Genomic DNA, 15,919 nt, shown 5'->3' with positions numbered 1-15,919 from the left:
TATATATATATATATGTACAAGCTGCTAAAACCGCAACTTTCCAAAGTGCCCCTTTTTTTTAATCTTCCCGATGTTGAATATTCTTTTTCCAAGGAACTTTTATTTCTCTAACGGATATGCGCCAGGTTACTTAGGGAAAAGTATGTTACGCACAACCTCGAGACGTTAACGCGACGTGCAAGAGGAAAGCCGAAGGTGGAGAGGCGGTCCCTTTGCGGGGAGAACTTTGGTTTTGCCTTTTTTGTATCGCGATGAAAAGCAGGTTGGCGCGATAGGTGCAGGAGCCGAAACGTTATTCATCCGGGTCTCTTTAAAAAGTCGTTTCTCTGAACGTCTATCTCCGCTATCGTGGATATATGCGCGCGAACCTCTGTACATTCTGCATCAAGCTTGCATGAAGCTCGATGCCGACTTTTATGCGTATTTCTCTCGTGACCAGCGCTGTACATCGGTTGCTGGGCATAGCCCAGAGTGGTCAATTTTGAGAAGTAACAAATTTTCGAAAGAATTTTTTTAGTTAAGCATTGAAATAATGATCCATAAATGATTTAAAATCACTAGACAAGATAATTCATAGTGAAGTGCAATGTATAATACATGAAGAAAGATTAAATGTGCTTTCTGTTCTTATTGTGAGAAATATACTTATTATTTTATCAATTTGTGTACTCTTGTTGTATGTTTTTTTTTTTGCTATTTTTGTCCTTCGAGTAAATAAAATATTTTTTGAAGATTTCGAAAAAAATTTATTTTTTAATTAATCTAATATAATTACTAAAAAAATTTATCCAGGTGACATTACATTTTAAAAGAACGCTCAAAATATTTCGTATGTGCAAGATGGGTTAATGTGGCCCTGCTCGTAACAACGATCTGTCGAGATGCAAATGCTCGGTCGGTCGGCTGGTTGGCTAGTCGGCTGGTCAGTTCGCGAAATCTGACGACTTCTATTCATCCGCGATTTCATGTTGAAATAGTGCCGACCCCTCTCTTAAAGCCTCCGCGCTCGACGCTGGAGAAGCTCGAAGTTGGTCGGATGGAAAACTTGAAATGCCTTAACAAGCGCGGGTGACACAGATTCGCGCGAACGTGCCGCTTTTGAATTGCGTTCTCCGCGATGGTTCTTGTACACGCTTCCTATTACGATATTGTTAATAGAAATTACAGCCAGAATCGCGGCGATGTTCGAGAACGTACCGGAAAATAATAAGCGTTTGCATTGCATTCTAAAATTATTAGACTGTATCCTCGAAAATATATTTTTGTTTGCTCTATGTTTATATATTTGGCAGTGTCATGGGAAATATTATTTATAAAACACATATTCTCGAAGTTGATGAAAAAATATAAACTTAGTAATTTCTTATGAAAGAATATTTCGAAAACATAGAAGGTGCAAAACAGTACTACTAATAAGAAATATTATTCAAGTGTCCTACGCCAATTTGTGTGTTTTTTCTTAAAAAAATCTTATCATAAGATTTTCCAAAATTGACGCAACATAGAACGTGTTAATAAGATTTTTATTGATATATTTCATGTCGCGCCAATTTTAACTGGTTGTAAGTGATTGAGCGCCTAATTATAAATGATTACGCTGCATGGATATCATATTTTTGTTTGTGTTTGTTATATTTGTTAAATAATTTATATTTCATAATGATTAAAAATAATTATATTAACAATAATAAACAATTATTTATTAAAATTATTATTATAATAGTTTATTATACCATTAATGCATCATATATTATAATTAAAATCCCATGTATATAACATCAAAAATTACTTAACTACATTTCTTTTTATACAGTTACAATATCAAACGGCCTGAAAGTCCAGCGTGGATCATTGATGACTGATATGTCGCATCAGTTATCGATGATTCACGCTGAAACGTGTTAAATATTATAAAATATAAGAAACACATTTTTTTATACTTATTCAATCTCAAAAGATATCTCACGGGATAAAACATCTCTAAAAAGTTTTATGGCTAAAATCCTTTCTAGGTAAAATCTCCGAACTATATATTGTATCGAAAAATATTTTTGATAAAATTGATTCAATTTTTATTATAAAATTAAATTGCGCAATAATAAAATTGTATTTATTGATCTTTTTTTTATAAAATTCCTCAGTTTCCAATCAATTTTTGCAAAGCTTATTATTATTATTTAATTTTACAATAAAAAGCAAATAAACGTTATTTAAAATAGTTTTTTCGATACACTTTTAAAAGATGTTTTATCCTTTAAATTTGAAATTGGGCACGTATAAAAAAACTATATATACAAAATAAAAAAATTTCGTAGATTTGTACCTCTGTAATTTAAAATAAAAAAATCTCTTAGATGTTTACATAAAAAAAAAGGACAAATTGACGTTGAACATTTGGATAATAATCTTTGTAAAAGATTGTACACAAGCACAATGTTCAGTTGTATAATGTCAAAAAATTTCTGTGGTCCAACTCAAACAGAGAGCATGATGCGCGGATCCGATCGCACAAACTGGCTACTCGATCTAATTAATCAGCGACCCGTTCGTCCGCCACAAGTACACTGCGCTTCATCATTCAAAAGTACCTCTCAATACAAAGCGAGCAGTAAGGGCGGACGATCGATTTATATTTCGTGCAACGAAATTGAAATGAAGCGGTTAATTAATTAATGGCTTAGTATCTCTACGAAGTCCTTCCATTGAAATTCATAAAGCAATTTCGAAATTAAGTCGCGAATCCCTTCATTTCTTTACATTCGAAAAGGTTTCCCCTCATTAGTGCAAAATTCCTAATATGGCAGATGCGTGTAATTTTTGTAAAAATACTTTACGATATTATATTACAATATACATTGTAAAAAGTTTCATGTAAAATTACAAATTACAAATTATAGCAGGTAATTTTGAATGTCACTATTAAAGATGTATATATTTACACGTAAATAAAGTTGCAACTTACAAATACAATTATTGCTTTTTATAATTAAATACACGTAAATAAAGTTGTAATTTACAAATTCAATAATTGCTTTTTATAATTAAATAATTTAATAATTTAACAATTAAATAATTAAACAATTTGCAAAAGTAAGTTTGCAATTAAAATTAAGTTTATAGAAATATTTACGTAATGATTCGCTAATAAATTACGTATAATTTTTCTTAAACGTATATAATGACTGCGATCACATTCACGTTTACAACACTTATGGAATCATTTCATCCTTGTTGTTTATCAAAATTAAGAAAGGACAAATAATGCTCATGCGCGTTAAGAACATGAATCGCAGCTAATATGTCGATATATACAAATGTAAAAATAAAAATATATATAATATTACTATTACATTATACACAATATTACAACAATCTGTACAATTACACAAAAAATATAAAATATATTAAATTATTATATTGTTATATTGTTATTTTCATCTAATATAAAGATACACTTATACAATTAAACCGAAGTACACAATGCAATTTTTCATGCTAGATCGCATGCGACGTAAATTACTAGACTAGAAATTCTGCGTTCTATGTGGTGCAATTCTAGTAATTTACTAAATCGCGTGCAATCTAGCACGAAAAATCGCATTAATTAATGTACCTCGAGTTTTAGAAATAAAAATACCAATTTTTGTAAAAATGCACAATTTTATGTATTGTATTTCTACTATAAACTGTGTAATTTTTATATATATTATTTATGTAATTTTACATACTTTTTTTATAGTGATACCACAAAATCTTGCACACTAATTTCGTTGCACGAAAAGTTATTCTTTATGTAAAAAAACAAGACTTACTCTCTTTCGGACAACTGTATAAGTAGAAAATGCTACTTACCTTTGTACTTGGTGATGCTGGAATTGGAGCCCGATATTGCTGAAAAGTAAATAACAGCGTTCAATATTATTCAAACGACGCTACATCGTGTACTTCAAAGTTGACGTCAGATATTTAAAGCGTGAGCTGAAGAATCTCTCGAGTCGCGTGGATCATCGGAAAGAGGACGGCTCGATAAGGCCCGGCGGCAGTAGCTAAGAAATAACGAGGTGAGCAATAACGCGCGATAGTCTTTTCAAGTCACACTTCCTAACTCGCGACTTTGTTTATACGCTGCCCTAACTCGCGGAGGTTTCTGACTCCTTGTTATCTTTCACTTTACGGGTGTAAACAATTTCCACGGGTCGCAAGTACGCTTCGTCTATTTTTAGGATCCGGGCGATTCGCGCACTTTAGCGAATATTACTCGCCGACTCTAAGTACAGCGCGAAATGTTTGAAGTACGTCCCGACAAACTTCTCCCGTGATTCCGAATCGAGATCTTCGTCCTCTCGCGCCACACGGCCGCCAGAGAATATATTTTTGCGAAATATTGTTTTATTCATAAGCGCGCAGGCGCTTTTTAAGAATATAAGGTCTTGGCCTTGCCTCGCGCCCCCGGGATTTCAGTCTCTATCTCGGTAAAAATTCCAACTATTTTAACGCAGCTGCTGCTTAATAAGCTGCAGCCAGCACGCGAGTGCAGCCACACGGCGCCGCTGTTTTGTCGAATCCGAAGTACGCCTCGCGAAGTATCCCGCATAACGGCGTACAATGCAATTTTACTCCACAATTTATTCCACGGAATTCCCTGGCGCGGCGCGATGTATTAGTTCTACGAGACAACGGCTATTACGCGAGGTCGTTAATATACGGTGCAGCGAGAAAAAAATTTCAAAGCCGAGATGCCATAGTTATATACTTACGATAGACCTTAATGCTGCCGTCAGTGTCGCCCAACGAGTTCCTGGACACACATTTATACGAGCCGTAATCCGTCGGACTGACGGAGTTTATCGTCAGCCTCATGTGTATTTTGTACGCGTTATCTTTCAGCACTGGATCGTATTTTCCTCCTGCAAACAGATCGCAATCCCGAGTCAGTAATACGCTGTGCAGTTTTTATTTGTCGTGTTTTTTTTTTCATTTTTCATTATCGTTAGAATAAATGATGCCCGCGGTAGTCGCGCCGGATTACGTCGATCGAGTTAAAGCGATATATATATATATATATATATCTTCTCTTTTCTCTCTCTCTCTCTCTCTCTCTTTCTAAAAATAAAAAAAAATAAAAAAAAAGAAATGATATGTATGCGTAGACATTATATCTACGCTCTTTGTCCCAATTCCAGAAAAAAATCACGCTTAAATCAACTAGACGCGCCAGCGCGCATACCGAAATAAAAAAAAAATTAAAACAAAAAATAACAACAAAAAAAAAACATTCGCTTTCCCGTCATGTGCTGTCAGTCACCGTTTGCCCGGGGTTACCTGTCATTCCCTTGACGTGATTTACTCTTTCGGGTGGAGCTTGAAAATAGAAGTACGACAGGATCGCGGGTATTTTTATCGGAATATGCGGCGGTAATCGAAGGCTTTTAAATAACCGTCCGTCCTTCGCGCGCATCCATGGTATGTGGGTCAACTGGCGTGGTGACAATACGCGAAAAATCTCATAGAAATAATTCAACTGACGGGGTACGCCTTTGGGACAATAGCGACGGTCGGATGGGAAAATCGGAATTCAACGAAGAGGCCTATTTCCTAATTATTTCCTGCCTCGAGAAGTCGATCGAGCGATTTAATAAGTGGCGGGTGCGATCTATTTGGACGACAGCCGTGTCTCGTGAAACTTTTTCTCTTCGTCCCGTGATTGATTTTACGGACGTGAGTTTTTCGATACTCCCCGCCCCCCGTCATGAAAGTTTAAGCAGTACAATGTAACAAAACGTGTGGACAAAACATACGTTTTCCGTTACACATAATTAAATTTCTTTATCGTCGTGAAAGATTGATGTGGGATTTCGTTCGCGAGTTTCGAGAATTATTGTCCACTTGTTTCTTGTTCGAGAATAAACGTGACTATAAATTTTAAATTGACTTTGCGGACATGTACGAGATCCACGGGATGAAAACAGATCGAAAATCACTAATGCTTTTTTTATCGAAATGATGCGCCGCAAAGCGATTATCCGATAATTTTGCAAATATCTATTCTCCTATGATCTCCATTCGCAATATGCAATTTGTCAATTTACGATTCTCATCAAATCCCATAAACGTGGTCGTAATAACATGAAATTGTGAATATCAACATTTGCGATCACGGAAAGCGCATTATTCGTTCCGAATCCATTCGAAGACGAATCCAAAGTACGTTTCAGTTCAACGATTGTATCTCTTTTATTGTTCTGTTTTGCATTCCGTGCTGACGCCTTTCGCGCGACATCACGCCCGGAAAACGCCGTTTGTGATCTTCTTCTGGACCGAGAACCGGAAGCGCCGTTGAATGGCGCCGTTCGAAACCGAAATCACGTTAACTTAAGACCGCCGCGCGTCGAATATCGAAATAGTCGCGACGCGACGTACCGGCGTACCATCTTCCGGACTGATTGAACTATTGTGACGTTACCTTCGACAGCCATGAGTATTCGCAGACGACTGTCGAATCTGAACGGGCCGTTTCCGAACCGAAATCGAACGCCATTTATTACGAACGCCGATCGGCAGCCGGGCGATTTGCCAACCGTTTTGATAAAACGTACGATCTTAGATGCTCGGATCGATTATGCGAGTTGTGTCACACGAGGCAAATGCGAGGCATAGAAATCGTCTTGACCCTCGGCGGCGACGACTTGAAATTGTAGCTTCGAATTCAAAGACGATTTCCGGCATTTTGAATGGTATATAGACGCGTGCGGTATTATCGAATGACTCGTTCGAGATATTGAAAAGCGAAAAGTATAAGAAAAATTCGAAAATGTCTGTCGCGAGGATATCTTGGAAAGGATGATGACTCGCACAGTTAGAAAATTTATGTTAAATTTGACACATTTCATGTATCTTAAACTTTGTATTAATTCAACACAACATAAATATAGATGTTTTCTCTTTAGGAAACACAGTTGATATAAACGTCGTTCTATCCCTCTAAGTATACAATGAATGATAACGACTGAATGAGTGAATGACATTAATTGTGTGTGTGTGTCGATTGTAATTCCTAAAAGTGTAAAACAGTCTATATTAGAAAGTAACATAAATATTATTTAAAATATTATGTAAAAGTTAATATAATAAATTAACATAAAAATGTAATACTGAAACAATTTCTATACAGTTGAAAAATTTGTGTTAAATTTAACACGTTTTACATGTCCCGAATTTTTGTATTAATTTAACACAAGATAAACATGTTAGAAAATAATACAAATATTATGCAAAAAAATTAACACAAAAAAACATTGATACATTTTATAAGCAATAATATGTCTTTATTAAAATTAACATTGTAATATGTTAAATTAATATGTTTCAATAAACTTAACATTTATATAACATTATATTAACATATTTTATTCATCATATTCATATTTTATCATAGAATTTATGTTTTAAAAAATATTAGTTTGATATCAATTGGTCATTTATTCATAAAATGTGTTAACACAGTAGTGTGATAACACTACTGTGTTATTTGAACACTTTCTCATGATTCTTGTATTTGACATTACTGCATATCAGTTCAATAAAATGTTCAAATAACACAATCATATTATGTTAAATTAATATTCTGATATATTAAAAATTTAACACAAAAATTTTAACAAGGACCGGTTTTAATACAAAGACAAATTTTGTTTACTATGTACATTCGATCGAAGTATATTGAATCACCATCAGTTGCTGATCAATAAAATGAAGAATTTCTGGATTATGCCAACAAACTCCTATGTACCGAGGATTTACGCAAACTGTCTGAACTGCAATTTTATCATCTCGCAAGTTAATGTTTAACATTTGGCGAATATAACGAGCAAAAGCGAAATAACGCCCTTTAATACTGCTCGAGTCAGCCGACTTTTCTACTCTTTAAGAACTCTACCAAATCGCTGCAAAGTCTTCGTGTACGAGTGCTTAAAAGGAAAAGACAAGAAACTTTCTTTTCGTGCCGTTTCATAGGTAAGAGAAAATTATTGAGATAACAAATGCTTTTGTAAAAATTGCTTGTCTCGATGTTAGAATTTGGTGATAGCTGTCAGTGTAGCGTTCCATTTCTTTCCGAGGGAAAAATTCCGTTTCTATTATACGTGCTATTGGCGTGAACGATTTAGAGGTGATTCGGTTTGTATAGGATAAAACTTGAATTATACAGAGTGAGTTGCCAGAAAATGTAGGTTATTGAAACCGCCCTGATAGAAATAGCGTTATGAATATTGGAATACTTAATGAAAATGGTTGCATTTTTATACCTAAGATATCAAGAAGTTATCGTTCCAATTTGAATTTATTGACAACAAAAATGTAACAAGGATCGAAATCGGACATTATATCCATTTATATTCTATTATATACTAACACAAAAAAGAAGATTTTAAGTATCTAAAAATTTAGATTTGAAAATAAAATTTAAAAATGATTTTAAATAAAATCGAAACAATTAGAGCATTATATTGAGAATGCTGAAATATTGATGAAATGCTGCAAAAGGTTCTAACAGACTAACTACATAATTATATTTTTGTTGTTTAAATAAAATTATTTTCAGATCTGTGTATTAGATAATACTTTTAAATACTTTAGCAAAATCATTCGTTTCCTGCATTATACTTATTCTAATTTATAGATATTATTAACTTTACGATTGTTTACTGACTTTTCTTGTTAAGAATTACAGCTGAAACATTTATTAATTTGTTATTCTTTATTCACATTTTTATGAATTTATTTGAGAATAAATGAAACTTTCACTTTTTATTATATACCATGCATTTTGTGGCTTATATCTTTCTTCATTTTCTTTCCTTATTTCCATTACATTCCATTTAAGGTATGCAAATTTGTGCGAAGCAAATTTTTTTGTACACACGTGTGAGGCGCAATTTGATTGTAAGAGAAAGATATATAAAGCGAAATGATTCACTTCCTTATTTGATTGACCAATCGTTTCTCCCTCGTGGAACACTACGGTATTTCTAGGTTTGACGTCGCCACCAAGAACTATTTCCGATCTAAACGGCCGAGTTCGACACTATCTACCGTAGCATCGATCACGGTACGTCTTGTTAAAACGCGTGAAATCGCCTCCAATCATTTTTCCAGTCACGCCATTCGTACATGCATTCCGTGTGCCCTTCCGGCTTGCGATTTATTTCTCACCCTCTGGCGCATAATCGCCAGGGCGAATATATTACCTCCGTTGTTTGCGGCGTCTCCCATCGATGTAATCTCGTGAAGAATAACTTAACGGTCCAACGACAGAAACAAACGTCAGCCCGTATTAGCTTTGATCACGTTTGCGGCTAAATAGTCGAGTGCAAAAAAAGAAGAAATGCGGGACGTGCAATCTCGTGGATTCTGACATGAGCTCGGTCAAAAGCGAGCGAGATGAAATTTTCACAATCACAGTTCGTACTATCGGTTCTGTTTATTTGAATGCTTTCAATTAGACGCAAATGGAAATTGGCCGAAGAAATGAAAGAAAACACAGGATGCACGAACGTACAATTCGCATGGAACGTTTTCGCCGCCCCGAGGCCAACACACACGGTCGACCCTTCATGCCGTAGTGCACTACACAGTAACGAATATGTAACATAAAAAAGGACAAACAAAATAGCCCTTTGGCTCTCGAAAAAATTGACAGCGATCTTCCGGGATGATTTAATCTGCAGATCCTAAAGTTTCTGTCCGGTTTTCCGTCGCGGCTGTATTGATTAATGAAACCATTTACATTTCGATGTCTGTTGATTAAATTTTTATTTGACCTTTATTTGATCTTTGATGTTCACTTGAGTAAATTATTTCATTTTAACGATAATTTTTTATTTTAGCAATTTTTTATTTGACGTATTAATTTATTCCTTATTATATTATTTTAATTATAAGTTTTTACATCAATACCAACAAACTTTCAGTTATTGTAATCTTGTTTTCTGATTTACATCGGTTTTCACTCAGCTTAACAAATATCTAGTAAACACCAATTAAAAGTAACATAACATCAACGTTATAATTTCATACTCAACAACGTAATTATTATGCACAACATGTGTATAGTACAATACCTTTACATTGTGTAAAATTATAATATCGATATTATGTTACTTATAGATGCTTATTAGGTAGTGGATGAGGCATTTCAATATTATTGGAAGTTTTTGAAGATACTTCATTTGATATCGAAAACACATAAATTCTGTAAATATCATTAAAGATGGCTGGAATAAAATCGAAATATTCGATTTTCCGATGTAATCATGAAGTAAATAGGGTAAAGCGAAGTAATTTGGAGAAGTTAATAGATAAAAGAGATTGAAGTCGTGCATAATATATGTATTCAATTAAACCTACAAAATATAAGATATTGCATTAAAATAGTTTGTATGTTTAATGGAATACACTAAGTGCAACCTCAATCTTTCGTACAATTTGAAAATTTCCGTTAATCACCTCTTTATCCTATATTCTTCACTGAAAATCTTTGCGCACTGATTATCGCGTGATTACATTCTTATTTGCCTTTTATTTTGTCTTTAATGTTTCATACTATTTAGTACGAAAAAAAAAAATCGTCCACTTTTCGTATCGCATAATTTATCGGACGCGAAGTGAATTTTATACGCGACCGTGTTTACGCGATCAAAATTTAACTTTTATCCCCCTCGTTTCGCTTTACTGCTATTAATCCCATTACTATTGATCAGCGCACGCTCAGCAATGCATAAAGAACGATATCTTTAAATTCTCCTATGAATGAAATCCTTTAATGCCATTTTATCCATGAATCTAATCTAGAAGTTAATTCCTTAAATGAGTTTCTACCGGAGAAACACGGCGCTGCTTTTAATTTACACGGCGGTTCGGCCCTGTATATCTTCGAAATAGATACAGGAGGAAGGAAGGGGGGGGGGGAAGGAATATGGCGATTACAAGAGGCAATCTAGTTTTTAATACCGTTAGATTTATTTATTTAAGCAGTATCAGCCGCGTGCGCGCGAACATCTCGCGCGGCTCCTTCTTTCGGGTCGTTTATTCGACCGGAATTAGCCTCTGAATAATGCATGCGAATCCCGGTAGCACGTTAAAGGTATAACACGATTTTATCTGGTATTTATGAGGAAGGCTAAGGACGCGACGAGTGTGCATAAACGCCAAACATGGCTGAGATCGCCCTTTTCTGCGCCGACCGTTATTACATCACCTCCGTGGTTAGCATTTGCATCTGTATCGAACGCAATAATGTTGCGCACAATGTGAGTTTTGACCCCTCTCCCCCATCCCTAACCCTCTCCACCGGTCGTGTTAACACATAAATCCCGCGTCCGAAGATTTCTGTCAGCTGTTTAAATGGAAGCTGGAAAGCCATAAGCATATCTCATATACCTACAATAATGCAGGATAATTATGTTACCTGCAGAGTTTACAACGTAATTTTCCGCACATGCACGATAAAAAACATTTTGTATTTAGATTAAAATCCATTACTATTAAAATTTTTGTTGAATTTCAAAACATTCGATTGATTAATTACAAATATGTGATTGTGTTATTTAAACATTTTATGTTAAACTGGTATTCAATTATAATATATTCTTTAAAATAACACAATTTATAGTTCAGTGTACAGTAAACATAAAAATACTATATTTTTATGTTTAAAATGTCATTCTAAAATAACTAAATAAATGAATAAATTTTAAAATAAGTGTGAAACAGGTTAAATATATAAATTTTAATTTTACTGTGAACTGTATTAATTTAGAATATCGTTTCTTTTGAAAGTGACACAATTAAAAAAATGTGATATTCGAGTTAAAATATAATCAAAAAATTTGAATTAAAAATACATTTCACGAGTCCCAAATGATTCACTTAAATTTTTGTGTTAATTTAACATAAGAAGATAAATAAAAAGTAACATAAATGTAAAAAATTGAACACAAAAAGTATTACTAATAATTTGTACATAAACCGTGGAAGCATATTTTTCAGTAAAATTAACATTTATGATATATTAAATCAACACATATTTTAATCATTCATCTCAGAATATAAATTTCAAAGTATATTATTTTCAATCGTGGGTAAAGTGATTTTTCACAATAAGTTATTTACAAGTTTTTATGATGTTAGTAGCGTTATTATTAAATCTATTAATTTAGATTATTAGATGAAATAATAATTGAGATTATTATTTCAATTTATGTATATGTTAGGTTTTTCAAGTCCGACAAACCGAATTGCGCAATGCAGTCTATAAAACTGCTCTTTTTTATTTGTCTTTATATTCGCATATGAATTATTAAGCATCAAGACCCGCTTTGACAGAAATCTCCTCTCTCTCTTTCTTATTTGTATTTAAACGCTTCTCAGTCTATTTTATTTTAATATATATTATTTTTATACATTTTTAATTCAACTCATCAATTTCTTTTGACATGTCTTGACCCGTTTCTCGGTATAGTTCGGGCATTTAAAAGCGAAATAAATTGTATAAAACATCTGCAATAATATCTCGTATTTGAATCCGCATAAATTAATTCTTTAAACGATTGTTATCTACGAAATTAATCATATTTAAATACAAATATAGAGTAATAATGTTGACAAATAATAGGATACATGAAAAAATATTATGATTTTGTAAGACGTCTGGAGAGAAGACCAGCGATCGAGATGGGAGAGAAAAAGTCGAGGAGTCGACACCGAAACACGTTTGATGTCAGACGCGCTCTTAAATTAGCTGTTCAGTAAAAATTGTAACATAAAATTACCGAACACTGCAAAAATTCTTTCGACTAAACCTACATTATTCCTAAAGTATTATTTTGACATTAGGGTAAAATATCAATTTAGAGAAAATATTTAAATAACTTAATCACACACTTAAATTAAAACTCGAATATGTTAAAAATCGAACACAAAATTTTAACAAAGTTAACTTGAGTTGGTGATCGTTTCCGACACAAATACAAAATATTTTCTTTCTGTGTAGATGAATGAATCAAGATAACTCTATCAATTGTTAAAAAAACTAAATTTATTTTTACAATCCATCCGTCAAATTAGCACTTTTTAAGATTTTCTAAATTTTTGAGATTTTCTAAGAAATTATAATCAAACTTTTACAAAAGTAATACATTTTAAGTTATTTTATACATTTTTTTTTTTTTTTTGACAAAAAGGACAATCTTCTACAGACAACATTTGAAATTAAAATAAAATAAATTTTAGTGATCAAAATTTAAAGAAGAAATTATTTTATTTTGAATTTTATCATTTTAGTTGATCAAGATAAATATCAATATCTATGAACTATTGATAATACTTCAAGTTCATTATTTGTATCACTTTTGATAAATTATTCTGGATTTGTTATAATTTTGTAAGATATCGAAATTAAAAAAAGATATTTTTTTTTTAAGAATTGTGCAATAAAAATAACAAAAATGACATTTGATTATATTTCAGAAAATATGTTTTTTGTGCGTCGATATTATTTAATTAGTCAATAATTTTTTTATTAAGTTGAATAATATAGTTTTTGAAAAATTTAATTTTTTTACTTATCACTTTTGAAGTAAGGGAATGATATTACAAGTCTGTTAACTTAAAAAATAAGTATTCTTTCATACCTTGCTTTTATAAATTATATCACTGTTATATTTTTTACATTAACTTTTAAATAAAATTGTTATTACTTTTTAATATATTTTTCTTGTGTTAAATTAACACAAAAAATTGGATAGACATGCAATTCGGGATAAAATTTAGCATATATATTTATCTTGTATTTAATTTCGTACAAATTTGCCTGTATACCAAACACGCAATAACGAAGAATAAAGTTACAAAAGACATGTAGAGAATATAAGAATTATAATACTTATAGTTAATTTTCATTATTATGCGTTTTGTCTCTTAACTGTTGAATGCGTGGCGACTATTGCTCATATTCTATAATAGGGATAATTTCTCTGCCATAAAAGTGCAGCGTAATCGTGCACAGCTTCCTGCAGCGATTGAATAAGCTTGACAGGAGCCATGGAGGTTTGTATATGTACATCGTAATACGCTTCTGAAAGAGATACGGATCCGAAAGGGATCGATGCGAAGTATTGAAGCTGGCTTTTACAGGCGGTGCATAAAGCGGAGCGAAAACGTTCATACTCGCGCTTCGCTGGTGTGCGTGTTTATGCGTTCGGTATGAAGCTTTCATTATTCAGAGGGTTCGTTACAACCAGTTATTTTCCTTCCTCGCGAATGCACACTAGGCAGAGGCATACGCGTCGGGGGTGTAATTATCTCTCTTTCTCTCTCTTCCTCTCTCTCTCTCTCTCTCTCTCTCTCTCTCTCTCTTTTTTGTGAACTTACATGAATCATCAAAAAGTGCGATAGGTGCGTGTCGTGAGCGATGCATATTACAAAATTGTAAAGTCATCCCACTTTCCACCGGGTCATGATTCTTTCATGAGATGAAAGAGTCTCTCTCGCTGAACGACCGCAAACTCTCATTACGCTCAATTCTAACATCGCGTAGTAAAATATCGCGAGGTAAATTCTTGTTACGATTTACCGCTGACAGATCATGTCGTATCTAGTTTACATTTTGTCCAAGTAAATTCCCAGACAACACAAATCTAAAATCGGGACATAAGACGTCTTAAAAACATCTGAAAGACATCTTAAAGACATCTTTGCGAGAACCATTTAAAAGGCATCTTAAAGATGCTTTATTTTAAACTTTGTGTTGTTTGAATTGATGTTTATTGGAAACAAATGCTTACCTTGGGGCACAATCTTATCCTGATCTCTGGTCCAATAATTGATAGACTTCGGGAATGCTTCTGAATAGCATTCCAGAATCAACTTCTGTCCTTCTTGAGCGCCGACTAATTGATTCTGAACCCAGATCATCGGTGGAACTGAAACAATGACGATGGCGTGTACACAACTTTTAAATTTTAAAATACAATATTTTTCTTTCACAAACGCTTGATTACAATTGCATAACTCTTTTTTAATAGCTACTCCTTATTGTATAGCTTTGTGAATATGAAATGTCATTTCTCATGTTTATTTCATATTCCTTCTTTTTTTTCATATTTCTAGCAGTTAAATAAATTATCGATACTTGCTATTTTAACACTACAATTAATTATTCATATTTTATTATAATAATTTATGATAATAATTTGCGTCCAAAAAACAATGTCTCGTAATACAATGTAATTTAAAATTGATTACATTGACCGAATTAAAAAATACAACACACAAAGAACGAACGTACGTACAATGCACAGTGAGCATTATTCTTTTGCTGACAGAGGGGGGTACGCCATTGGATGCGATACATAAATAGGAACCCATATGTAGTCGGTTCACTTTTGTGATATTGAAGCTCGGACCGTCCACGCTCGCAACTGGAATTAGAAGAATTAATTATAATAAAAGCGCTGTAAAATTTTAAAAGAAAATTTAAACTAATTCTTTTTAAATTTAAGTCAATTCTTTAAGTTAAATAATATTTTATATATTTTAACTTCCAAGTGTGTCCAAATATATTATTTTAATACGAAACATATGATTGAAAAGACAACATCTATCAATCCATTTCCGTGATTAGATTGCTTTCTAACTTTTCAAAGTAAGTAGCGTTCATATTTTAACGTATGCATTTAATAAATAATAAATCACGTAAAATTATCACATTTTTTTAGTTAAATTAGGGATATATTGAGTACAGGAGTAATGGACTTATAGAAATGATTAAAAACAAATTAATTTGAATATAATTTGACATTACAAATTTAGTGTAGAGAAATATAAGAAATGTGTGAAATATAGACATTTAGATCATCCAAT

At 32.9% G+C, this 15,919-nt stretch overlaps 1 protein-coding gene across 1 annotated transcript in view; it reads right to left on the bottom strand.

Moving 5' to 3' along the window:
• LOC108750426 (protein CEPU-1-like) overlaps window positions 1-15,919 on the bottom strand; it is a 235,076-nt gene that overhangs the window by 6,256 nt on the left and 212,901 nt on the right. Inside the window, exons 5-8 of the mRNA XM_018489853.1 lie at window positions 15,349-15,477; window positions 14,842-14,979; window positions 4,759-4,908; window positions 3,854-3,892 (exon numbers count right to left, since the gene is read on the bottom strand). Of these exons, the coding sequence (XP_018345355.1) occupies window positions 3,854-3,892; window positions 4,759-4,908; window positions 14,842-14,979; window positions 15,349-15,477 (456 nt within the window). The remainder of the gene's footprint in view (window positions 1-3,853; window positions 3,893-4,758; window positions 4,909-14,841; window positions 14,980-15,348; window positions 15,478-15,919) is intronic.

This window comes from Trachymyrmex septentrionalis, unplaced genomic scaffold (genome assembly GCF_001594115.1).
Source record: "Trachymyrmex septentrionalis isolate Tsep2-gDNA-1 unplaced genomic scaffold, Tsep1.0 scaffold37, whole genome shotgun sequence".
NCBI classification, from domain to species: domain Eukaryota; kingdom Metazoa; phylum Arthropoda; class Insecta; order Hymenoptera; family Formicidae; genus Trachymyrmex; species Trachymyrmex septentrionalis.
Note: the sequence above shows the minus strand (reverse complement) of the source record. Positions and strands in the feature narration are given on the sequence as shown.